The 26,830-nt window shown below is 37.9% G+C and overlaps 1 protein-coding gene and 2 long non-coding RNA genes across 9 annotated transcripts in view; 1 reads left to right on the top strand and 2 right to left on the bottom strand.

Annotated features, from left to right (window-relative positions):
* LOC106623794 (aminopeptidase N) overlaps positions 1–26,830 on the top strand; it is a 206,452-nt gene that overhangs the window by 163,453 nt on the left and 16,169 nt on the right. For all 7 annotated transcript variants that reach the window (XM_036374029.2, XM_036374026.2, XM_036374027.2 and 4 more), the window contains 2 exons: positions 2,852–3,546; positions 19,459–19,642. In XM_036374029.2, coding sequence (XP_036229922.2) covers positions 2,852–3,546; positions 19,459–19,642 — 879 coding nt within the window. The remainder of the gene's footprint in view (positions 1–2,851; positions 3,547–19,458; positions 19,643–26,830) is intronic.
* Positions 1,239–12,857, bottom strand: LOC118683067 (uncharacterized). The gene is made up of 3 exons (XR_004978893.2): positions 8,930–12,857; positions 8,654–8,865; positions 1,239–2,744 (listed from the first exon to the last, which is right to left on the bottom strand). It is a non-coding gene; the product is annotated as an uncharacterized lncRNA (long non-coding RNA).
* On the bottom strand, positions 13,081–14,738 carry LOC118683066 (uncharacterized). Its single transcript, XR_004978892.2, has 2 exons — positions 13,659–14,738; positions 13,081–13,586 (listed from the first exon to the last, which is right to left on the bottom strand). It is a non-coding gene; the product is annotated as an uncharacterized lncRNA (long non-coding RNA).

The raw sequence follows: 26,830 nt of genomic DNA on the forward strand, positions 1-26,830 counted from the left end.
GCGATAAAATCATAGAAATAGTGGAAACAGACCGCCACGTGAGCACTTATTTAATTGCTGGGGAACCAAAGATAAGCCAGAAAAGCGTTTGAAACCATTTGCATAACTTTGGATTCAAAAGGAAGCTCGATTTTTGGGTGTCACACGAACTAACGCAAAAAACATGATGGACCGAATTTCCATCTGCAAATCGCAACAAAATCGACCTGTTTCTGAAGCGGATTGTGACTGGCGATGAAAAATGGGTCACTTATGACAACATCGCGCGCAAACGGTCGTGGTCAAAGCTCGGGGAAGATGGTGGCCAAGACTTGATTGACGGCCAGGAAGGTTTTGCTGTATGTTTGGTGGGATGAGCAAGGAATCATCTACTGCGAGCTGCTCCCCTATGGCCAAACGCTCAATTCGGCCCTCTACTGCCAACAACGCCAGGTCACACACTTCTTTGGTGACTCGCCAGAAGCTCCTGGAACTCGGTGGGAGGTTCTAATGCACCCACCTTATAATCCGGACCTGGCACCAAGTGATTACCATCTTTTCCTGTCCATGGCGAACGCGCTTAATGGTGAGAAGTTGGCCTCAAGAGAGGCTTGTGAAAATTGGCTCTCCGAGTTTTTTGGCAATAGGGACGCAGTCTTCTACGAGAGGGGTATAATGAAGTTGGCATCTCGTTGGCAACAAGTTTACGAATAAAACGGGGCATATTTGACTTAAATCGGACAAATGTACACAAAGTTATCATCTTTTGAAAAATCAATAAAAAACCGAACGAAATTTTCGCTTTACCTAATATCTTTAATCTTTCACTCTATAGGTAGCCTCCAGTGGAACATCAATTTGATGAAAAGATTTTCCCTGCTCTTCAGAAGTAGTTTCGTTCAAATGCATGAAAATTAGTTAGGTTGAGCTTCTTATTATTCTTAAAAGTACAATTAAGTGTTTGCAAGAGTTATGAAAAATACTTATGTGAGCCATGCTATATATTATGTACATATGCATAAATATAGAATAAAAGGGTGAAAATATTCAAAACAAGGAAAAATCGTCTAATTCATGTTTATGAATTAGCGCTGTCCAATTCGCCGAACAATAAAATCAGTTAATTAAAAGTGGAAGATGCAAAGATTACAATCGCAAACTGTAAAAAAAAAAATTATTAATACACTAGCAAAATAACAACATATATCAACAATTTCAACACGTACCACCGTAGAGCAGCAATAAAGAAAAAGGTGTTTCATTTAAATTAAGCGAAATATGTTAAGTTACTGGATGTAATTCAAATTTAGTTAGTCGCAAGAAATCACTGAAATACATTGTAAACACGCATTTTCCTGGGTGTATTGACGCTTCATTTTCCAACCTGTAGCAGATTACGTAGAGTACGCCCCTTCCGATATCATAACGAAGATCAAAAGGTTTTGGGCAATCAACGGCTTCGTACCGTTTTAATTCTATGGTTTGGACGGTATTTTTCCAGTCACGATGCACAATGTGCTAACAGTGCTGGTGTTACCATACCTGATGGCACAATGGTTTAACTATGTACCTATACTTTGGAGAGAGGCGACGGTCGTATTCATACCGAAAGCGGGAAATGGAAATCCCCTTTATTAAAATAAATATAGACCAATAAGTCCAACATCATTCCTTCTGAAATATTCTAGACCCCTAATTAGACAAGCTTTTATCGGCTAACGTATTGAGATCACAGCAGTCCTACATGAAAGGCAGATCCACTGCGACTGCACTTCACTCGCTAACCATAAATATTGACAGAGCTCTAGAGACTTTACCAAAACTGGATAAAATCGAACCAAAATATTCCAACATGCGAGTGAAGTGCAGTCGCAGTGGATCTGCCTTTCATGTAGGACTGCTGTGCTTTCAATACGTTAGCCGATAGAAGCCGATCAACCGATCCTCTCTAAATTAAGAAGGAGCTCGACAGATTTTTTCTCATGGTCGAGTTGAATCTCCGGTTCATCCATACCTGCGTCTTGGAACTTCAAGGTGGTCTCTAGGATCTCTCCTAGATCATACTCTATCTCTCACTCCTCCAGCGTATTTTCATTTTGAAGCGAAGGTATACGCTACCTACGCCCCATGCCATCTTTCCGAACCTTCCGTATAAAATTTCATCGTACTCCTTGGCGGAGTTGGTGACCTTCAGTGCCATCTAGCTTTCCGTTGGTATATGAAGGTCTTTTCATTTGTGGAACTGCAGTGCATCCGCCAGTTTTGTTGTGAGAATTCGTCTTTATATTGTAGGGTTTTTACTCCATTAACCCCGCAACATTGAAAGTTTGTATAGGTGTGCCCGGGTCTTCTTCCATTCTTGGGAAGAGTGCATATAGCAGCTTCAGCTCTACCGCTCTTGAGTAATATACTCCAGGGGGTTACTCCGGTCGATTACGCCAGCCCGCTGTTTCGCTTCCAACGGACAGCAGCCTTTATGCCGCAATCACTTGATGCCGTTGATAAGCTTCCTTATTATTGTTTTAATAATTTATACTAAATTTGGATTTAATTCAGATATTTTGGAAAAAAATGTACTTATGAGAGACAAGAGTATCATATAATTTCCTTTATATTGGAATGATGATTGTTGATTGATGATTTTCGAAGAAAATGAAGAAATTATTAGTATTAAACTTTTTTATTTTGATTTTATCCACTTCCATATTTATACGCTCGCAAAAGAAGGAATACCGGTGATGTCAGCCAAACTTTGATAGATTTACCTGTAATATTGAAACTTTTTTATATTTGAGCTGGTTTATTATTTTAATATGAACTTATAAATAAACCCCAACTGATTTTACTTAAATTATTGTTACAATCTTTATAGATTTATCCTGGATATGATTTTGAAGGAGGATACCCAATGACAATGCTATACTCCTTATATTATGAGCTAAGTAAACGTTACCCATATTCGCGTATTACCGTAATGAAGCAGGAATCTGCGTCTTTCAAGGCAGAGCTAGTACTTCGAATGCTTAATTACACACTAAGTAAAAGCACATTAAAATTTGGAATTCGAAAAATGATTAGCTGTCAACCAAACAATATATTTTCTGCGAATATCATTTGGGAAGCTATTAATAATCGGACTACCGAAGAAGGCAACCTAAATCCTTTATACAACATTTCTGAAATAGCTGATTCCTGGATTTCTACCGATCGCTTGCCAGTGGTTTCATTACAACGCAATTATACATCAAACACAGCCAAAATTTACCAAAAAATGTTTCTACGCGAACGTCCGCATGATGTCCAAGATCAAGAAAACAAAATTTGGTGGATTCCCATAGTTTTAGTTGAACAAAACAGATTAGACTTCTTAAACACTACACCATATCTTTGGATGGAAAATACAATGGAAGGAAAACTAACGAACCTGGCAAATCGTAATTCCTTCGTCATAATGAATCCTGAAGAGATAGCACCATTTATGGTAAATTACGATCAACATAATTGGAAAATGATTTCTAATTATTTAAAAAACAAAAAAAATCTGGAAAACATACCAGCGTTAACACGGTAAAGTCGCTTTAAATAACAAATATCTGTATATTTGTAGAATTTTAATTACATCAAATTACCGATTTCTCAAAAATTTCTGCCGTAAACTTGGATTTCCTTTGTATGTAACAGAACATTTTATACCCACCAATTTAAGGGTTAAAGAAAATATATATTTTAAGATCTTGTCAAAACGTAATATTTAATAAGTAAGAAAAGGACAAAACATTTTATATTCGGGCAATTTGCAGGACCTAAAGGAGGAAAAATATTATATTTTCAGTGTTGACAAAGCTTTATATTGAGAATTTTTAAATGTAAATGCAATATTAGTAGTTTTTCAAGCTTATAAATCGTATTTAATGTCATATCAATTTATATTAAAGATTAGTTAAATCATTTAGTTTCATTACTATATTTTGTTTCATGTCCCAGATATTTCGAGCTGAGGGAAGGTAAACTAATCGAAATATTTGTATTTTATTTGAGGCATCTTCTATTGAGATATAGGATACTCAACTAAAGAAGCGAAATGTTGTATATTGGGAATATGACGGGACTGTCAACCGAAGAGGTGGAAATCTTTCGAAAAAAGTTTGTAATATTGCTTACACATTGACCCATATATACGGTATAAAATCAACCTAAAGTTTAAAAACTACATGAGAGGTGCCACACCATAAACCACTATTTGTCAAAGTTGCTTTTATAGCATAGATACCAAGCTTATTCTATTCAATAGTGAAGGAATCTGATGGATTTAAAATTGTGCTACATACAAAACTTTTACAAAAGCTTATAACAGAAAATAAACCCAACTGTAAACTTCGTATTGTCGAAACAGATGAAGTAGACAAAACTTTTAATGAGTGTAAATAATATATGGCCGAATCACCAACTCTTGTACATCAACGAATTCGTGCTTAATTTTATTTATCCACGGACGTTTCTGATAAAAACATTACTCAGTGCATGATAGAAAAGGATTGCAAGTCATTTGTTTGTGCTTGCATGTGTTGCAATCGAAACAAAGCTTTGTACCACGCAAACGTATAACTACAATAGTATCGAAAAGACGATCGGATCGATGTATCGACAAGCATTGATAAAATTTTGCCAAATGTGTTTAAGACGACACGACCTTTTCAATCTGTCAGGAAAAATGTACCAAAACACTTGCTATAAATGTTCCTTGACATCCAAGGGAAGTTGGTATTGCAGATGGGCGTAATTGGATCATTACCCCGCCTGCAAAAGGCAGTACTCGAAAACTTATAAGGTGCCATAACTAAGCTCCACATTAAGACACAAACTTAATTTGGTACAACGAATTGCATAAGAAAAAGGGAAATGTGCTTAAAAAAATTTGAAAAGGTGGGCGTGGTCCTGCCACTGCTTGTCTCACTGAGGACAAATATTTTGAACATCTCCTCCAACAATGTGAAAATGGGTAAAATCGATTGGTAACCCCGCGCTCTCCCTATATAACGATTATTTTTTAAACAACAAAATTTTGGGCGTGGGATCGCCCTACTTTAGGTGAAGTCCTATATCTCAAGGAACACAGACAAGTTTTTACCAAATTTAGTGCATTGGTATCGTCTGTAGCAAAGCCTACTTCCGACATATAACAATTTTATTTTCAATCCGATTTTTTCATTTTACAGTTTATAAATAGAGAGTAAGTGATGAAATAAAACTTTTCACAAATAGTGCATTTGAGGTATTTCATCACAAGTCTAAAATCTGTTTAATCGAATCATAACTTTTCAAAACCCCATATGTGGACCCCAGTGCTGTCTTTTAATCGAAAATATCGGTCAACCGATGTGAGGTCTAGTTTTGTAATTTGAGATAATCTTTTCCTGATAGTAGTGTGCCCTTAGGTAGGTAGATAGGTAAAGTGGCTGTCATTCGACACACTTAGGCCTTTAGGAGGCCCATTGTGATACCACTGGGACTGTGATCCCCTCACTCTACTGGCTCCTCTCTGAACCACCCCGTACTTGTGATGAACTTCATCAGTGTGACAAGTTTTATCTGTGCAACCTCCGAGACGTCGTCAAGAAACCCACGACCCATGGTTGCGATTCTTTTCCTATATAGTGCTGCGCAATCGCATAGAAGATGTTTAATGGTCTCCTCCTCTTCTACTTCCTGACAGCTTCTACAATAGTCGTTATATGGCGCGCCAAGTCTACTTGCATGTCTGCCTATTAGACAGTGGCCTGTTAGTACTCCTACGAGAGTTCTTATATCATTCCTCTTGAATTTTAACAGTCGGCATGTGCGGCTCATATTCCATTCTTGCCACGTTTGCCTGCTGGTTGAGCAGGTCAGGGATTGATTCCACTGACACTCGGCTATATTAATGACATGTTTGTCGATTAGGTATCTACACGTAGCCAGAGGCATATTTATGTCCACCTTACCAGGATCTAGTTGTAGGGTGGTGCCTGCTCTGGCTAGTTCATCTGCTACGCAGTTACCAGGGATGTCACTGTGTCCTGGAACCCATTGCAGATTTACAGTGAAATAGGATGACAGATCCGCTAGAAGATCATGGCAATCCTTCACTGTCTTCGACGAAATCCTATGAGACATCAAAGATTTCAAAGCCGCTTGGCTGTCTGTATATATAAATACACTTCTTGTTGTGATTACGCTTTTTGTTAGTACAAGAAGGCTTTCTTTAATTGCAGTGACCTCTGCTTGGAAGACACTACAGTGGTCTGGTAACCGGAAGGCGATTTTGGTATCTAATTTAGCCGAGAAGACACCGCCGCCTACTCGGTTATCCAGTTTGGAACCATCCGTATAGAAGCTAATCCCTTCTTCCTTGTCCACTACATCCCGTTCCCACTCCTCTCTGGAGGGAAAGGTAATATTGAGGACCGGATTTAGGTTCAGCTCCACCGGATTGCGAAAATCTGTAGTTATGGAAAGAACCGGGAACTTCCTAAGTATCCTAGAATGTCCCTTGTTACAGGCGACTAATAGGGAGGCTTCCCTCAGTCTTAGAGCTGACTTCGCTGCCATTTGCTTGCAATATAAGTCTGTTGGCAGCAAGTGTAAAATTATGTTGAGTGCCTGGCTTGGCGTAGTTCTGAGAGCTCCACTGATGCAAATACTAGCTGCTCTTTGTATACTTTCCATGCTTCTAATCGCATATTTCTTTTCTGTAATTGGCCACCATACTAATATCCCGTAGGTCATGATCGGTCTTACAATTGCTGTGTACAGCCAGTGAGCCACCCGAGGTGTCAGTCCCCACCTGGGCCCCACCATTCTTTTACATGTGTAAAGCGCTGTAGCAGCTTTCTTTACCCTCGCTTCCAGGTTTTGTTTCCAAAAAAGCTTCCTGTCCAAAATTAGTCCCAAGTAGCTTGCTTTAGCCCCTATCGTTAGCCTGGTGCCATTTAAAAATGGCGGCGTGATTTCGGGAGTACTGTGTTTCTTAGTAAACAATACTAGTTCTATCTTGCTAGCATTTAAATTCAGTCCGCATGATACGGCCCATCGATTAATCTCGTTTAGTATTATCTGCATGAGACTAGCGAGGGTGTTCGGGAACTTGCCCCTAACCGAGACTGCCACATCATCAGGGTAGGCCACAACATGTACTCCCTTCTTTTCTAGGTCCACAAGCATTTTATTCATTGTCAGGACCCAGAGAAGTGGGGATAACACGCCTCCTTGGGGTGTACCCCTTCGGACAGATCTGTACATCGTTGAAGCTCCCAGCGTTGAAATAATTGACCTGCCCAAGAGCATCTGTTCAATTAATTTCCGGAGAGGCTCAGATATGCCCAGATCTTTAAGCGCGCTCAATATGGCCTTCGGCTGGATGTTGTTAAAGGCACCTTCTATGTCTAGGAAGGCTATTATTATTCTTTTATTTCCAGAGATTTTTCAATCTCTGCTACCACTGAGCTTAATGCCGTTTCTGTGGATCTACCCTTCGAGTGCGCATGCTGCGAAACTGCCATTTTTCTTGGGTTTAGTATGTCCTTTATATGTATTTCTATTAGTCTTTCCAGCGTTTTTAAAAGAAATGATGAAAGACTAATTGGTCTAAAATCCTTTGGATTAATATGTGAGCTTTTGCCCGCCTTTGGGATATATATCACCTTAACTTCCCTCCATGTCGAGGGAATATAGTTCAATTTCAGCGCCCCTCTAAACATGGTTGTTATCCAGTTTATTGTGTAGCTCAGGGATTGCTGTAACTGGGCCGGGAATAGACCGTCTGGTCCCGGCGTTTTATAAGGCTTGAAGCTGCCTATTGCCCAATAAACATTGTCATCTGACACTGTGTCTAGCGGAGGGGTCTCTGAGCTTACTTCACTCCCCATTATATGCCCCCCTGTGAGGTTCTCGGAACTGTCTGGGAAGTGAGTGTCCATTAGTAGGCCCAGAGTCTCTTTACTGGATTCCGTCCAGCTGTGATCTGGCTTCTGAAGGTATCCGATGCTATGTTTCGACTGTGTCATTATCTTTCTCAGTCGGGACACTTCTGCTGTATCTTCGATGTCGCTACAAAAAGATTTCCACGAATTTCTTTTTACTTTTCTTACCTCCTTTTTGTATGCCCGAAGGTGGTTGTGATAGTTATCCCACTCTATATCTTCTTGGGATAGTTTGGCAGAATTGAATTGCCTCCTGCAATTCTTCTGCATGTTCTTAAGTATTGGGGTCCACCAAGGAGGTCTAATTCTTCCCCTACTGTGCGTTAATGGACAAGCTACCTCTAGTGCTTGACGACAAGACTCTGTGAATCGATTAACGAGGATGTCTAGGTCCTCTTTCTTTTCCGGTTGGAATGGTGGAATCATAGGAATACGCTTTTTTAGCTCCTGCATGTGCATCTGCCAGTTCGTTTTCCTATGATTCCTAAATTTCTCTTCCCTAACTAAATTTTCTTCAATTATACACTCAATGTAGCGGTGGTCTGAGAAGGAGTGTTCTTCCAATACCCTCCAATGTGTTATTTTATCCACCCGTTCTTCCGATACCAGTGTTATATCTAATACTTCCTGTCGGTTTCTGGTTATAAATGTTGGCGTACTACCTTTGTTACATAACAGAAGCTTACTTCCTATTAGATAATTAAAGAGCAACTCACCCCTTTCATTAATGTCCGTGCTTCCCCATAGATTATGGTGCGCATTGGAGTCGCATCCAAGTATGATCGAACACTTGGATGCTTCGGCGTCTCGTACCAGCTCCTTGAACAGCTGCGATGCTACTGCTACCTCGTCGTACGGCATGTAGCATGATGCGAGCCGGTATTTCCTCTTGCTCGTCTCCCAGCTTACCACTGTAGTGTCGTTACTACTGTAATTGTGTAATAAAAAGACATTAAGCTTTTTGTTAGCCAATATACATGTCCTAGGCTTACCTACACAACCATTCGCGTATAGATTGTAACCTGGTGTCCTCAGACCGCATATACGCCCTCCGTTAACCCATGGCTCCTGAATGAGGACAAAGTCAGGCCGTTCTTCTGCCATGCGGTTAACTAGGGCTAGAGACGCTAGTTTGCTGTGGTGTAAATTAATTTGGAGAAGACGCATTAGTTATGGTCTTCTCTGCATCATCATGAGAGTCGCTTAAAAGCTCACTCTCAGTGTAGAGTTTAGAGAGTCTGTCCGCAAGTTCAGACCCCGAAGTACACTCACCTTGATCCGTGATCTCTGCGTCGCTCGAGGACTCCACTGGATCTTCCTCGACTTCGCACTCCGATTCCGATGCCAAGTTTTCTCCTGCATCGCCTTTACTTTTGTGAGTCCGTAGTTGATCTCTCCGCCACTTTTCGCTAGCGGTTTTACGGATTCTTTTGTTAGAAGTAGCAGAATCTGCATTGTGGCTCGCTTCGTCTCCACTCCAGATTCTGCTGCGGGGTCGTCAAAGGCCTTGACGAATCTCCATCCCTCCGTTGGCAGATTTGGGTTGCAGGCTCTTATGAGCTGCATTATTTGGTCCGGCTGCGATGGTGTAGGCGAGATCCATACCCTTGCTCTCGGTCGGGATGGGATATCTTTCCTGTCTACCGCCACCAATTTGGCTCCGGGGTAGACCTCTCCCACCTTAGCTATTGCTGCTTTATATAGCTGGACCAATCTCTCGTCGTCACACGCTATCATCTTTATTTGCCCTTGATACCATCCGGCATCCGCACATGACGGGGGTGGACCTGGATTGCTAAGTAGCACTTCCAAAGCCACATTCGTCAGTGCGGCTTGCACCCATTTCCATTGGGCTCTGGGGATTTTTCCTTCGGGATCACCCTCATCCAGTACACCAATGACAATGCCGTTTCGGGCCACATCAGCAAAAGATCTTACGGGCGTCACGCCCTTAGTTTTCGGTCTCTTAGCTGACGGCTTAGCCTCTTCAGCGGACCTTTGTCTTTTTGTTGCCACTACCGGCACTTCTAGTTTGAAGTTAGGTAGGACAGCTCTCGCGCAATCAATGGATTCTCGGAGCTCCTTTGTGAGCTCCTCATTGTTTGGCGGTTGCAGCTCCACCTTCTTCAACAGGTATGCCTCTCTGCATACTTTGCTTTTGCCGGGTCATAAATCCTGAAGGAAGGCCACTCTCTGGCTGACCCAGTACTGGCAGCTTCGCTTTTAGCATCTCCCACCTTCTCCTGCTTAGCTGCCAAGCCTTGGCTACAGGGGTTGGTATGGGCTGCCTCCAGCGTTGCTGTTTTTGTGGCGCCAGCCTTGGCTACTGCCCCCTTAGTATTCGCCTTTGCTCCAGGACCAAGCTTCGCTCCTGTCCTCGCTTTGGCTGTTGTCGAGCTCGTGCCAAACGCTGCTCTTCTCTGGGAGCAACCCGCTCCCTCCGGTCTTTTTGAAGGAGGTCCGGACTCCTTTTTGTTTTTATTTATAATGTTATTGTTTTGGCTCATATTTTGGACCCACGAGTGTAGGGTAAAGTATGTCCGCTTGCGCATAGCCCCCGCTACGCAAGTAAGGCTACCTTATTACGGAGGGCGCCAGGTATCCGTAAGCTCCGTGCGAGACTGGGCTATTTAAGGGCCCCCAGCCAGGTTGATCTTCGGCACGGGTCGCATGACACCTTGATCCAGCCCTTTACCTCCTACCATGGTAAGACCTCCTATCTGGATGCTGCACTATCGAAGAGTACCGAACACCCAGATAGGAAGCCTGACCTTAGCTAGACACCTCACTACTAACGACGTGAACCTGTGGTATCTATTTCCAGTCGGCACCCTCGTGGAGGGTTGAGGCGGTGAAATTGGTTCAATATTTCCCCTAGTGCCCTATACCTAATATAAGGATTTTCAAATATCCGGTTGATTTTATAACTTAAATATTGGTCTATATTTAAGGAACCTTAATGAAATTCGGAGAGCGTCTATTTCTGGTAATGATGTGTCGTAATACTGAAACTGGATTAAATCGGGTTAATATATCTTCTAGTCTACATATACCTTACATAAGACCAGCAGACTTTATGCCCAATGTGTTGGTCAGTGTGTGAAATTTCTTCACAAAATTCCGTGAAAATATGTTCCCAAATATACCTGAGTAATGCCAATCGTTAATGTATTCAACATCGGAGTGCCGTTGAAGAAGCTGCATGTCGTGTGATGTGCGCTGTAAAAATATTTACGTCCAGGCCACTCTCTCGCATAACTAGCTTTATGCATCTACTAATTGTTTGCGAAGATATGCTTGTAAAGTTGTCACTGGACAAAATTTTATCGTTTTCAGTAAAAGTGTAAATAATCAAATTCGGTTGAGTTAGTATTAAAAGTAATATTTAAAATTTTTATTTTGGATATGGTTTGAACCCTTCCTCCGTTACTAGTGCTAACAGAATAGCAAGCTTCTTAGAAAGATGATCAAGTTTTAAATCATTGTTGGATCTCATACTTGTCAGGAAATCTAAAATATTACTTGCAAAACCTTTTAATCGTAGGTTCAAAGGGTGAAAGTGCCTTTTTCTAACAAAACTCACACCAGGCTAACTATACAGCTTTAATGTGCTTTCAGATAGTTACGCTAGTTTGTATTGCAAAGATCCTTCGGGTGCCTGTTTCTTGTTAACGCTTCCCTGATAATTTGCCTGCAACTAAGGTTAGCGACTTCCATGCAGGATGAGGAAGGTAATTGAATTCGTACAATTGCCATACGTGGAAAAAATAAATTTCCGGAAGGATAAATAAATTTCTGATATCAGAAAATATACGTGCTCAAAGTCAATCGAGGTCAAATGGCGCCTGTCAACAGTATTTGTGTTACCGTGTTCCAATCCTTAAGTGATGTGCAACAATTTATTTATTTAACATTTTTAAATTAAAAATAAATCGTTTTCCTCCGTTTGGTTTTTCAATTAAAAAATACGGGGACACAAATTGATGCTCATTCGGGCTAATTGCGCCCTTCCTAAAATTATGCTTAATTTTTGCTACACATTCAGTGATCTCCTTATCATTAAATTCAGGACGCTCCGACACTTAGTATTGGTACACTTGAGAGCAAAATGGAATTTCATATCCAAATATAGCCTGCAATACCTCATTGTTTGAGGTAAGTTTTAGGTACTTCTCGAGCGTGAATAATGGGTAGTACCCGAACAACAGGGTAACCACGAACGCCCTTTAGACATACGGCCATGACCTTTACGCTGCGATTTTCGATTTGATTGATGCGCAGTAAAATGGCTGCCTGAGTGGAGACTCGATTAACGCACCTGCGAATGCGCCGTTTCTGATTTTCAGCGTCCCTCTTCAGTTTTGCAATTCTTCGCAAAGCCTCGGCCGAAATTAATTGAAAAGAGCCCATTTTCGCTTCTTCTGCGCTTTTGATTAAAATTTTTGATTAATATTCTATGATATGCAATTTTCTTGTAATAAGAAGAAAAAACACGTGCGCTAGAATCAAAAATCCATTGTCAGAGTGAAAACATTTGCTTTTGTTCCCAATATCCCTCTTAATTCTACCAGAAAAGTTTTGTGTTGATAAGTCACTAACGGCTTTTAAATGCATGGTTGAGAGATACACAAACACTGCTACATAAGCTTTTAAAGCTTACATTTTTTTGGCCACGTCTATTGCAAAAACTGAATTTCATTCAAGGTCCCTCATAACCAATTCCGGTGTTAGTGAAAGGATTCGATGATGACACTGTGAATTCCGATAAGTCGGCCATAATTTCTGTTGCTGTTATTTGCTTGTATCGTATGCAACAATTACGTGCCTCCTTGCTACTGCTTCTGTTAACCTTTTTCCGCCATATTTAGTGAAAATGTAAGCATCTTTAATTATAATATTAAGGAAGGGCTAACCGAACATTTCATACTCTTGCAATTAATTTTATAAATATATAACTCATACACTGACCGAAATATTCAGCATAGAGTTTGTTGGAATAACAAAAATCATTATATGTAGTATATGAGGGTTTGTTTAATTTGTAGACCAATATCACATATTTTCTGCATTAAACTATACTTGTAGTATGTCCAATATTATCCGTTCAGCAAATTTTGTTATATGTTACATTTTGACCGATATATACGGTGTAAAGCCAATCAGAAGTTTGGAAATCTTTTATTAGGTATGTGGGAGATAGGGGTAGTAACATATTAACCCGATTTTATCTATTTTTGACATTACTACATATTATTAACAGAAAAAAGTTAAATTAAGGTACCTCACAAACCATCAATAATATATAAGGAGTAAAGTCAACCGGATGTTTCAAAATCCTGATATTTGTTATATGTTGCACCATTTGCAGAAAAACACGCTCACTCAATTTAATTGTTTTCATCCATTGCCTTCTTTAAATGAATTTTCCATCGGCATCCTGCTTAGTTTCTTCCATATTTTGAAATCATTGATCAGGCAGTGCCCTGGTGAAAACTGGTGGAACTACGGCATTTACGTTTTCCGTATATTGACTATATTTCAAAAGAACTTTCGATCTCCTTCACCTATTACGGCATCGCCTTGACCATAAAGTTTATTCCTTGTCAAGTGTTATATCTGTGCTGCTTCTTCCGATGTTTTTGTGATTTGCTATGAGAGACAATAGCAAAATATATTCCCTATATTTTGATTTTGCTCTTATTTGAGTTATTGCTAAAATACCTGCTTGTGAAGTGGTTTTTGTGACTTGTTCTTTCTTGTACTTTACATTGCTGCTACAAGATATTCCCCATTAGTTATTCAGGCACTTGTAGCAGACCTTGTTGTCACTTGCATATTTACGCCTATTATCAGTTGGTATGCTTTATATATATATTTTCTGCATGTGATTAATGTATGACCGGAAATTTTGCAACAGGTACACACACACTAGCTCTTGTGCTTTATGACTTTTGATCATCCAACATTTCTAAATATTGATCAAGCAAATCTTTAAAATCCGATAATTTGTGAATTTCTCTAGCGTCTTCTATTGTTTGCTCAAACAATTTAAAGCACTCTTTGTCCAATTTGCTCATACAATTTAAAGCGCTCTTTGTCCAATTTGCGAACAACGACTACAGCAATGAACTGATCAACTTTTCAGGTTTGTGTGCCTAGTGACTCTTTTGCGTTAAGACCCTTTTGTGGTATCCAGTAATCTCCTAACGCTTTCAGTATTGGCAGTATTTATGGTGTTTGATGCAAAATTCTATCCGAGTGTGTGGTGAACAAATTCCTTTATTTGTTAATCGCACCGCTTCTCCATTCAAGCAAATACGATGATGTAGCAAAACATCTGCGCTTGATAACTGTTTATTACAATCATACAATACAAAATATTCCCTTATCTCGCCATAGAATATTTTAATTTTTGATTTTTGTAATTCCCAATTATGGCAATGGGTAGTTTTGGGAACTTCTTTTTTAAACTTCTTTAAAATTTTGGAAGCTCTGGAAATATTCAGCAGTTATTTCTTTATACATGTTTTCAACTTCATAATAATATTCAGATATGTAGGTCGTTCTTGTATTTGTACTGGCTGTTTAGATACTAAATCATTCATAATTGTTCAATTTGCCTCTTGAAAATGCATTTTCGATCGGATTGTCGGACATCAAGAGATTTGATGTTATCTTTAACTCTTTATTATCCATTGAATTTCCTCACATAGCTTTGGACGTGACCAACACTTTTTCGAATAATTTCAAGAATTTTTCTTCTGTTGATTTCCATGTTGACATTTCTCCACAAGAATTCTCTGTTTTTTTCACAGTTTGTTGAACACTGCGCATTATCTCTTGCTAATACGTATTATGTGAAGTGTATAATTTTTAAAGTTTAGAAAAACTTTCGACATTCTTTTGCTTAACCAACCAACCTTGTTAAGAGTAAACATTTACAAATAAGGTTTGTGGTCTACATTAGTTAAATATATTATTGTATGTTAATGTATATATTGTATGTGTTTATTTATCTATGTTTGTTTTGAGATGACACAAATTCTCGGCAGTACCGTGGAGGTAAAAAGGAATAGAATTTTCAATGAATTTTTCGTCAGTTTTAGCCACCTACTCGTACTAACAAATATATGTACTTAAACCTGCGACCAAAATGGTAGATAAAGCTTGAACAAATCGTAGCTTTTTTTAATGCAGAACACGATAGTTATATTATTGTATATACTTAACAAGCGGCCCGTCCTGCCTCGCTACGTGTGCAGTGAAATAATAAAAGAATTTAATTGGAATATCAAATTCATTTATTAAAACAAAATAATATTGTATTAATTGCTAGCTATTTTAAAATTTAATCCAAAACATTTGGATAAACAATAATAATTTTTGTTTTTACACTTTTAGCATGAATAAACAAACGGCTGAGGGTACCGACTCTGGAACAGGCAACATAAAGTTGACCATGTGAAAAACATGATTCCTCCAAATTCACACCACAAACGTCAAGTGTTTGCCCTTGATCCTTGTTGATGGACATCGCAAATATAATAATAAACGCATAGGATATTGTAATCGTTTGAACTCAAATGGCATATCAGTTGGAATCATAGGGATCCGCGGTATCAATGAAAGTTCTCCTTTTGATTTAGCAGTTAAGATCGAAGCTTCAATTAAATTTGGCAATACATTTTTCACTGCCATTCTGGTGCCATAACACAGTTTTGGTGGATTAATATTTCACAATAATATAATCAAAGAACCAACTTTCAGATTCAAGCAATGCGGTGGCATACCGGTCGGTTTCAATGAATTTAAAAACTCAATCGGATAATTCATTGCCTCATCTTGATTCATAAAACTGTCAATTGATTTATATGTCGTGACTACACCTGGCAGTTTCGCTTGAATTTGAAAGCTAATGACATTGATATAATTGTTCTTCGGTACGCTTGCATGATTGTGGTATACAAATCATGCATCTCACGATTTTGTGCGGTCATACGTAATTGTACTTATTCTTTATTTGCAATCGTTAAACACATATCTTCAATAATTATCAAACCTTCATTGTACCATTCCAAGGTAATCAACAAATCAGTATTTCTTGCATGATGACGCATACGAATTAAAATTTCTTCTGCCATATAATGTTTATATTTGTTCCATAATTCAAGTGGATTTTATGGCATACCTGTTGATAATATAATTACAAAGGATGAGCTAAAGATGATGCATCATGAAGTGTTGAAAAAACTCAAAAATCAACACTTTCCATCAATCATACATGGCGAATTCATATTTGGTTCACCGCACGGCCCATGTTTTTAACGACAACGTGAAATAACTCAGGATTAGCAGTTTGATCAGGATATAACGTTATCGAGTTGCTGATATAACGTTATCGAGTTGATCCGGAGTTATTTTATGCACCAGCCAAATTAATATATGTACGTGCGGCAATCCTCTTTCTTGCCATTCGATGGAGTACATATGACAACGCACCTCTCCAAATACACACAATTTTACAATTAAATCCATAATTGTATACATTTTTGCCAAAAAACACATGCTGTAATGTCATGACGATCAGTTGTCGACTGTCCTTCAAATAAATTGTTTTTGATCTCATCCCACGGCGGATTACATGTAAATGTAATGAACAGATCCGGTCGACCGTATCTTGATTGCGTCTTGTGCATATTCGTTCATAAAAGTGAGAAAACTAGACGCATTTGAACAATTTTAGACTTATCGTTTGTAATAATGCACTCAACAATATGTTTAAAAATATTATTTAATAATAATTTAACACAAAGCAATAATTATCGCTGACAATTTACTTTAATCGAAGCACGTCCAAAATGAAATGACCGCATGAATGACATGTACAACGTACTATCAAAAGTTTTAATTTGACAGCATTAACAAAATGATCCGCAATTTATTGAATTCCAAAAATGTGATATTATAAATGAAGAACCGTTCGACCGATTTTGTGCAAAGTTCACCTAAACCATCCACTAAATAGTCCAAACATAGCCCAATCATTTGGTTTGGATATGTGAGCCCGTTCTTGAGTTTAAAAGTTACAACGAAAAGTAGCATTGATTTTTATATATAAGAGATGAATACATAAATACATAGGAACTTTTGCCTTTATTATCCGATTTTGTGGATCAAGATGTGCTAATCGGCAGAATTATCAAAAAATCATTTTTCGGCAATAATAATTAATCAAACACGTGAATTTAATAAGGGAAGAAAGGAACACAGATATGATATCTAAGTTCCGTCTGTCCTCCCATGTGTCTGTCGCTCCAAACGAAAAAGACTTGTAATGATGAAACTTGGTACACGTTTTCCCTGGCACATTTAAACAAAATAGACGATTTTTACCCCATTTTCTGTAACGCTTAAGTTTTGAATTTTTTCAACCTTTGCAACATTACAGTTATGTAGAAGCGCATAGTACTTAGTTGATGCACTACTTTCAACGGTAGAGCAGCGATTTGCGCACGATTTGAGCACTTAGGCTTGAAGTTTCCTGTGGTTTCTTTTCGGAACTGGTAAATGAGCTTTTATCGCTTTTTAAGCGATTCAAGTGTGATGTGATATTCTTTTATTTCGACGCTTCAGCCTTCATTGCATCCACAAAAAGTTACTGGTGCTAAGCCTTAGTCCAAGTATGATTAGGAGAGATTTATTGTTTGTTTGAGGGCCATATAAAAAAATATATGAACTTCTGGAAATCAAAATCCTATTTTGTCTACTGCTATTCAATTTATTTAGAGTAACAAATTAAGCATTATTGGCAACAAATATTCGCAATACATATTGCTCAAAATATAGCTACATACATAAGTATTCCAAAAACTAAAAACGTTTTCTTTTCTCGATGACAATGTTGCTCAATAATTGATCCATTACACCTTGTAAAAACCTTTAATTTTTTACATGGTAAAAGAACAAAATACATACCAACCTATCACCGACTGTTTTCGTTCATAGAGGAAAATTATAGCAGATAATATCTAGTAAAAATAAGAAAAAACGTTAACCACGGTTGCACAGAAGCTATAATACCCTTTACAAATAAAAAAGTTTCCTTACAAGAGCTTGAGTTTGCTAGGTCAGTTTGTACGCAAAACAATAATCCGTGCAAAAATGGTTTACTGAAGTCAGCTGAAATGCCTTATAGCAAAAATAATCATGATTGCAATCTGCAAGAAGACAATGATCCGAGACATAGGAGCAGACTCTGTACTCAATGGAAACAAGAAAACCATATTGTTACTTTAGATTGTCCATCGCAGTCGCTACTAGCCAATTCAATAGAGAATGTTTGGGTTTTAATAAAAGCCAAAATATCAAAAAAAACAAAACATTCAACATAAAACTTCATTCAGCTACTCCAACAAACCTGGTAGTCTCTTCCTGTGGAATATGCGGAAAATTTAGTTGCAAGTTGCAAAGATAGGGCTATATTAGACAACGCGGGAGATTATAGCAAGTATTGAATAAATGTCAGATATATCAAAACCATGCATTTTCTATAATTATAACATTATTCCCAATAAACCATACCTACATTTTGGGAAACGAAATATTTTTTGTTTTTTTAATAATTTTCCAATTTCTCTAAAACTAGTTTTATTTACTTCATTTGTATTATAGATGAGCTATATTGGACTACTGCCACAGTCACAAAATGCCATTAAGCGAAAAACTATTAAATGCTACAACTAAGCCAAAAATTAAGATACGAAACTGCCATTTAGGGCAGGGCATAGAAGTATGGAGGCAACTGCACTTTAGAATTTAAATAAAAATGGGATTATGTTTTTCGCAATAAAAATGTGCCCTTGTGTTAGCCCTATTATACCCAACATATTTTCTCGAGTATACTTGTTAAAGCAATCCGTCTAGACCTTTCTCTAGCCCTAACATACCCGTTACGATGTTTTCCGACCTTCCGTTTTCCTCTAATAAACCCATTTGATTCAATTGAGCCCATTCGATTGAGTTTACATATATCCCATACATCGAATTTGTTGTAATTACGTCGATTTTAGTATAAACATTTCGGCCGCGAAGAAAAAATAGTAATGAAACTAAATTGGTCTACGACCTATAATACACATATGTTCGTAAGATGCCTAATATGATATTTATTCACGATTTCGTCGAATAATGAATATTGAATTCTTACGCTACAATTTTTAAGATAAAGTCTTTGCTGTTACGGTGCGGTTACATCGAACTTAGCACTTCTCTACTTGTGTCAAGAAGCTTTTATAAAACTTAAATTGAAAGCAGTGTACTTGTAAGTAAACGTAAAGATTAAAACTCATCTATTGCTATCTAAATGACTTTGTTGGTTAGTTTCTCTAAAGTAAATATTTTTTTTTTGCCTTTAAAGAATAGTTTGGTATACTTTTACTTAAAAACTTACCTTAAGTACTTATTTAATTTCATACTTGATGCTGAAATTCCTAATAATTCGAAATTTATTTTATATTTTCAGTGCAAAATTGATTAATGATGCATGGAACTTAGCATATGCTGGTGAGTTGAGCTTCAGTATTGCTCTCGATGTAACACTTTTTCTTAAATGTGAGCGCAATCATATTGTATGGAATCCAGTATTTACATTAATAGATCAGATCGGTAGACGCATAGAGATTTCTAGAGTATATCATAAATTTCAGGTAAGTTAAACTTTTTTGTATTCAAATACAAACGTTTGATTGTTACAGGAAAAAACGCGCTTTGGTTATCGAATAATTTTTCTACTTTCGCTGAATGTACATCGTATGCATTTGTCTGACAGATATTTTAAAGAAATTACTCATCCCTACCAATAAAAAATTTCCTTTTTGCACGTGAATATAAAAAACTCTACAATTATAAAGAAATAAATAGCAGTTCACAACATGTCAGCATATGGTACTTTTCTAAAAAAAAAAAAAATAAAACTGTTATCGTTTAGTACTTCAGCTATTCCAATGCCACAAACTTCTGCATTTACTGTTTTTACAAAATTGTAAAATTGATTTTTTTATGTTTGGCAGCCTATAGCATTTTACCATTTGGATTACTATCCAAGATGTTATTAAAGCTCGTCCTATTTTTATAATCTCACAAATTTTGTTCAAATAACAATTGTTTGTATCATCTAAAACTAGTCAAGCTATAGATAGAGTTATACATATCAAAATGACTATAATGACGATACGAATTGAATTTTGGAGGTCTGTATGTCCATTTGTCTATCTGCGATAACTTTAACAAACATTAATGAAACTTGGTACACCTGATCCTAGGTACTTTGAACACGTTGGTATTACAGATGAGAAGAATTGGACAACACTCACAAAATAGAAGAATGGCCAACATAGGGGGGCCTAGCCAAGAAAAGAGAAAGCTCCTAATGTCCACGACCATCAGCGTCCTATTATACGGATCAGAGATTTGGGCAGTATGCTGATGGTAAGTTGGGATCACCTTTTCCCTTACTGATTAGCACCAACCGTTGTTTTTTTCAAGGTTCAGAGAATATTTCGGCTTCGAGGCAGGCATTGTACATATTCAGAAGTACTGCCGGTCGCTCTGCATTGATTTTTTAAGGATTTCAGCCGGGATCCCGTCCAGGCCGGGTGATTTATTAGTCTTGAATTTGCCAGTGGCCGGTTGCAGCTCTTCCAGGGGGAACTGGGGGATTCGTCTTGTAGTCTGTTCTTGATCACTAACCCTTTTTTCGTGAGTGTGAAGAGTGCGCTTACGATGTGATCAATTTTGGCAGCGGTTAAGTCAGGGGGCTTTGCTAAACTCCGAGTTTCTTCCTTACAATTTTGTAGCCACCCAAGTCCCCAGGGGTTTTTGTTAACATCATTACGTAGTTTCTCCCATTTTCTTTTTTTGCTATCATGGATGGCTCCTTCTTCGCCGCTTGATATTGCTCGGCTTCTCGGGATGCGGTTCCTCTGCGCCTGGATTTCGTATACGATCTGCGAAGGCGAAGGCATGTGCGTCTGAGTTGGACGATATTTTCTGTCCACCAGTAAACTGCTTCTTTATGTTTGCTGTGGGAAGCCTTAAGTATCGATTTTTGACAGGCTCTTGTTATATTAAGCTTTGTGTGCCCGACAACTTTTCTTGCAATTTTGGGGGAGCTGCTAGATGGGTTATGGTCGTCTACGAGTATTGCGGAGATTAATTTCGAAGTGTTTAGTTTTGAAACGTTCCATTTGCGGGTATTTTTCCTGTACTGTTTGCCGTTTTTTTCGGTGTCCACCGTAAAAAATATGCACTGATGATCGCTGCCAGTGTACTAAGACTCTCCATTTCTGTATTGAGCCTGCCATCTGGTGTGGTTTCCTTGCATCCCGATCTGCTAAACGTGGTTGCATTTCCCGTATTAAATACCGTATTTATTTTTATATTGCTCGCTTATGATGATTAAGTCGTAACCGTTCTCCATCACCATTTGCGCGAGTAAAGCGTCAGCAGCCTTGTATCTATGCATATTTGCCTGTACAATATTTATTCTGATAGTTCCTATATACCGTACATTTTGCGGAGCCCGGGATATTGTCGACTTTTTCGTGTTTGGCCTCTTCGCAGAGGCAGCATGAGGGGATTTGTGCACTCTTTTAATTTGTGACCTGGTTTGCGCATTTTATACAAGTACCTTGCCTTTTCCTGTCGGGCGCCTTGCAGTCCCAGGTCAAGTGCCCTGGCCCAAAGCAGCGGTAGCACCTCTTGGCGTTTTCTTTAAGTGGCCCCTTCAGTTAACCCAGCCAATTTTAATGCGCAACAGTGGGTCAGCTTTATCCTGATGAAGCGATGATAACGACGGGGGTTGTCGCGTGCCACTACTAGGTGCGGATGCTGATGCTGTTGCTGGGGTAGTTACATCTACCGTTCGGGGTGTTAGGGTGGGCCCGGTGCGTGGCATGTTGCTAGCCGATCGAATTGACGTTGGTGTGATTGGTGTATCCACGTCCATGGTAATCTGTATAAAAGAGTTGTTTAATTATACATATCTGTCATATAAATCGATATGGGTGATCGTGCCACGATTTGAAGCTTTTTACAGCTGATTCCCATAAACCACCCATATGAGGAGCGCTTGGGGAGATAAATTGCCAACTAATACCTTGAGGCACGTACTTTTGTACAACTTCAGGTAAGACTGGTTTGATAAAGTCTCCAAACTGTTTTTCAGTGGCTCTTTGAGCGCCGATAAGGGTTTTACCACTGTCGCTCATTATCTTCGAGCGTCGTCACGAAGCGAGCAAAGTCAAGGAAAGTCAAATTAGCACAAAGCTTAAGGTGCACAGCTTCTGTCGTAAAACAGACAAAGACACAGCTGGGGAATATAAAATTACTATCGGACCATTTGTTGTATGAGCCATGTGCGGCGTGAACATTAGAATGTGGATATAACTTAGGACTAATGTGGCAAGTCGGCACTTCTCTGGTATAATTATGGGATGGCGTTCGTTATACGTTAGGCTTGAGTTGACAAGCCTACAATTCACACGAAGAAGACCTTTCTTGTCTAGGAATGGATTTAGAACTAAGAGGGGGCTCCTTTAATCAATACGTTTTGAACATCTCAATAGTGATATACCACGGCTGAAGTAGCGCGCTTGAGTATATGCAACCTTTACTTTTTGTAAGTCTTGGTGCGTCACTGTATCGCATGGGAAATTTGGTAATCCCTTTACTTTGGTTTTGAGTTCCTCTATAAATTTGATCATGTAAGCAACTACTCTGAGGGCTCGGGGAATCGATGAAAACCGTTCAAGGATGTCGGCATCATCCAGTATTGTGTGAAAAGTGTCGATTTGTCGACTTCTGGGGCAAGGTGCAGGAGCTTGCACCCTCCTATACGTAGATTGGCCGGATTGTCAGCACTGGCTACATGTCGCTAAGTTGCTGATCGTACTAAGTTAAATATTTGAGACATTCGATTGGAAATGACATTTTCGATGCATAGGGTGGATTTATCCAACCAGGCTAATACTAATTCGGAATCGGACCAGAAATATGATATATATCTTGCCATGTTTAAATTTGTTTGGCCTATGGATACTAGTTTAGCTAATAATAGCGCGCCACATAGTTCAAGTCGTGGTAGACTTATTGTTTTTAGAGGAGCCACCTTTGCCTTTGCTACTAATAAGTAGCTTGTGGTCGCGGAGTCGGTTTGTGTGCGCACATAGATGGTGGCAAAATATGCATTTTCAAATGCTTCGCAGAAACCGTGTAGTTCGACTTTATAGTCTGAAGAATAGTTTACTCATCGTGGTTTTTGTATCTACGAATGTCGTTCAGATTGTTTGCGAACTGGGACCATTTTTCTGAGCGCAGAGGTTTCACGTAGATCTTGTCTTAGTCGGTTTCTTCTAGCTATAACTCTTGTATCAGGATTTTCCCTTGTATCATATTTGGCGAAAGCCACTTGCAGGGTCAAAAAGTCTTGCCACAGAGGATAAAATTTGTATCTTTGTTATGACAGATAATGCAAATATGAACTCTGCAGTGTATGAAAACTGGTCAAATATGGCATTCCATTGTTTCCCCAGAGTTTTTGTTGTTCTTTATTTTTCAAATTTGAAGAAATTGGTGTACAACAAGTTTTCTTTAGATGTCATTTGGGATATTAGGGTTGTTCGCCGTTATCTTTTTTAATGAAAACCATAGGGTAACTTGTGATAGTGATTCGTATGCTTGTTGAAGACTTCCAGACAGGATAAAGTCTACATAAGTTTGTGTATTTAACACCGGAGTTGCCAGAGGAAATTCTGATTTGGTGTTTTCTGCTAGCTCGTGTAGCGTTCGAATGGCTATGTTAACGCCGAAGATGGCTGCTTTTAACTTAAAGTCGCGTAGCCGACTATTAGGGGATTTTCTGAAAATAATTCGCTGAAAATCTTGGTCGTCTTTATGTGCGACTATTTGTCGATAAATTTTTTGAACGTCCCCATTGAATACGTATTTGAAGATACGCCAATTTAATATGAATATCATTGAATCTGGTTTTTATCAATTGTGAATTGAGGTATTCGTATGAGATTTTCTAAACCTGAGTTTTCATAGTGGTAACTGGTTCTGTAACTAGTCCATTAAAAATCCAACCGAATATAGTATTTTAGGCTAGAAGGGTGGTTTTAATTTGTTCAACACCTTCAAGTATTAAGCATTAGAAGGTCACTGCCTAGTAGTGCATCTACTTGAGCGGGGGGGTTGCAGTTGGGATCTGCTAGCTTTAGGTGTGAAACTTTTTCCAAATGTTTGCTATTAAGGCCTTAAGTTTAAAAAGGTCTCCTCGATGCTCGATGGAGACGACTGCTGTGGGTAGTACAATAGTACAATAGCACTCACGTTTTTATGCCCTTTGAGCAGCATGCTGCTTCTTGGCGATTTTCGGGATTTGCTGTTGTAATTAATGCCCTTTTAACATTATTTTGAGGTGAGCTGAAAAAATTTGTGATTTATAACATTGAATGATGTCTTTTGTTGCAATAAACGCAATTGAATTTGCTTACACATTTTTTAGAGTACGCGCAAGTGACAAACATTTTATGCAAAGATTTTTTGTCCTCACAAAATTGTTATTATCGACAATATTCAATTTTTTTAATTTCACGCAAAATTTAAGCTCATTCCCTCCTGTACAGAGTTTGCATGACGTTTGTTTATACTGTTCGGATGTGAATAATTAATTTTTAAAAAAGCTTATATTTAAATTCTTGTTGTTACTGGCTTGGAGTCTATTGAAGCCTATATTGCGGTCGTTTTGAACATTTTTACTTCTAACTAGTTTTTGTCTACCCTTTCTGCAATTTCGTATTGGGTAGTTAGGTATTCTTTCATTTGCTGCCACGTTGTTAATTTTTTTCTAGATAGGAGCGATTGCTCCCATAAGAATAACGTTTTTTCTGATAATGCTGCGGTGCATATATTTACCAGAAGTCCCAATTGTCTGTGGAAATGTTTTGTGTCGATAGAACCGACAAACAATTTGAAACGGTGGACTGAAGTTTGATAAAGTCTTCACTTTTGAAATTTAGGCATGTTTATTAGTATGTTATGATTTACTTATTTGGCGAACAATATTCTTTTATTTACGTATCTCCCTTTAAGATCTTCCCAAGGCAAATTGAATTTGTCGTTATTTAATGCGAACTATCTTACAATGACGCCTATTTGACCTTTTGTCTTGTATCGTAGGAGATAAAATTGTTGTGTTTGCGACAATTTTAGATGATTTATGTTAACGGCTGTACACATGTCTCGGGAGGATGGCCATTGTTCATAACCCCCATGAAAGATTTCTGTGTCGTGTGCGGACATATTGAGGTGGATGCCTGAATTTTCCTCTTGCCTTTGAATTTGTAGGCTTAGAATATCTACTCCAAAAACAATTGCTTTAATTTATTTTAATTGATCAGAAATCATTGTTTTTGTTTCTTCAAACTGGTCTAAACAGTTTTCCTATTTAGTGTAAGCCGAGGATTTAAAACTTTAAATTATATAGGTAAATTTAAATCGTCAGATTCTACTATTGCGTCATTTCAGCTTGGAGACGTGATTAGAACTTGAAAAGATTTTCTTTTTTGATTTCTAATACCGATTCAGAATTGTCTTGAATCGGTGAAGATGAAAATCGAGTACAGTATCGTTAAGACTGTTTTTTCTCCAGAACTCATTTTCGAACCTTTTAGAGATTGAATCGATTTGGATTCTTTTGAATCTGAGCTCATTTAGAAAATATATTGAAATAAATTCAAATTTTCTCAGTGTCGACTGATCGAATTCATACAATAGTTTCCTATATATAAATAAGAGTTTATTACTTCGGGTAAAATTAATTTTAATTTCAGTATAAATGTATGAACGTAACTCTTTTAACGTAATAAGAGTTGTCAATTAAATAACTAAAATAATCGTATTTGGAATTTGTTGATACCGGCTTGTATTTATGTTTAAATTTAATTGTATTTAGTAATTTTTTAACAACCGCCCTTTTTATGTCTTTTTTTGAATTTGTCCCTGTTTGTTCTAAAGTCTTCACTTTTGAAATTTACGCATGTTTATTAGTATGTTATGATTTACTTATTTGGCGAACAATATTCTTTTATTTACGTATCTCCCTTTAAGATCTTCCCAAGGCAAATTGAATTTGTCGTTATTTAATGCGAACTATCTTACAATGACGCCTATTTGACCTTTTGTCTTGTATCGTAGGAGATAAAATTGTTGTGTTTGCGACAATTTTAGATGATTTATGTTAACGGCTGTACACATGTCTCGGGAGGATGGCCATTGTTCATAACCCCCATGAAAGATTTCTGTGTCGTGTGCGGACATATTGAGGTGGATGCCTGAATTTTCCTCTTGCCTTAATTTTAATTTCAGTATAAATGTATGAACGTAACTCTTTTAACGTAATAAGAGTTGTCAATTAAATAACTAAAATAATCGTATTTGGAATTTGTTGATACCGGCTTGTATTTATGTTTAAATTTAATTGTATTTAGTAATTTTTTAACAACCGCCCTTTTTATGTCTTTTTTTGAATTTGTCCCTGTTCTTATTTTTTCCTTTTTTTGTTGTAGTGTGCAGGTCTCTCTGTTTATATGCAAGTGTGGGTGTATTGTTTCTGTTATTATCGCTTCCACTTTTTTATATATTTATGTATTGTGTTCAGTTTCGCGCCCGCACTGCACTCCACTATTTATATATATGTATAATTTTTTACTTTAATCACTGCACTTCTTTTACTGTCACACGTATATAAATTAAATCAAATAAGATATTTAATTTTTATTTTCTAAATCCTTAGAGTCTAGTATTCCTAGAGTAACTATTTGTATCTTTACAAG

Source organism: Bactrocera oleae, chromosome 2 (assembly GCF_042242935.1).
Source record: "Bactrocera oleae isolate idBacOlea1 chromosome 2, idBacOlea1, whole genome shotgun sequence".
NCBI classification, from domain to species: domain Eukaryota; kingdom Metazoa; phylum Arthropoda; class Insecta; order Diptera; family Tephritidae; genus Bactrocera; species Bactrocera oleae.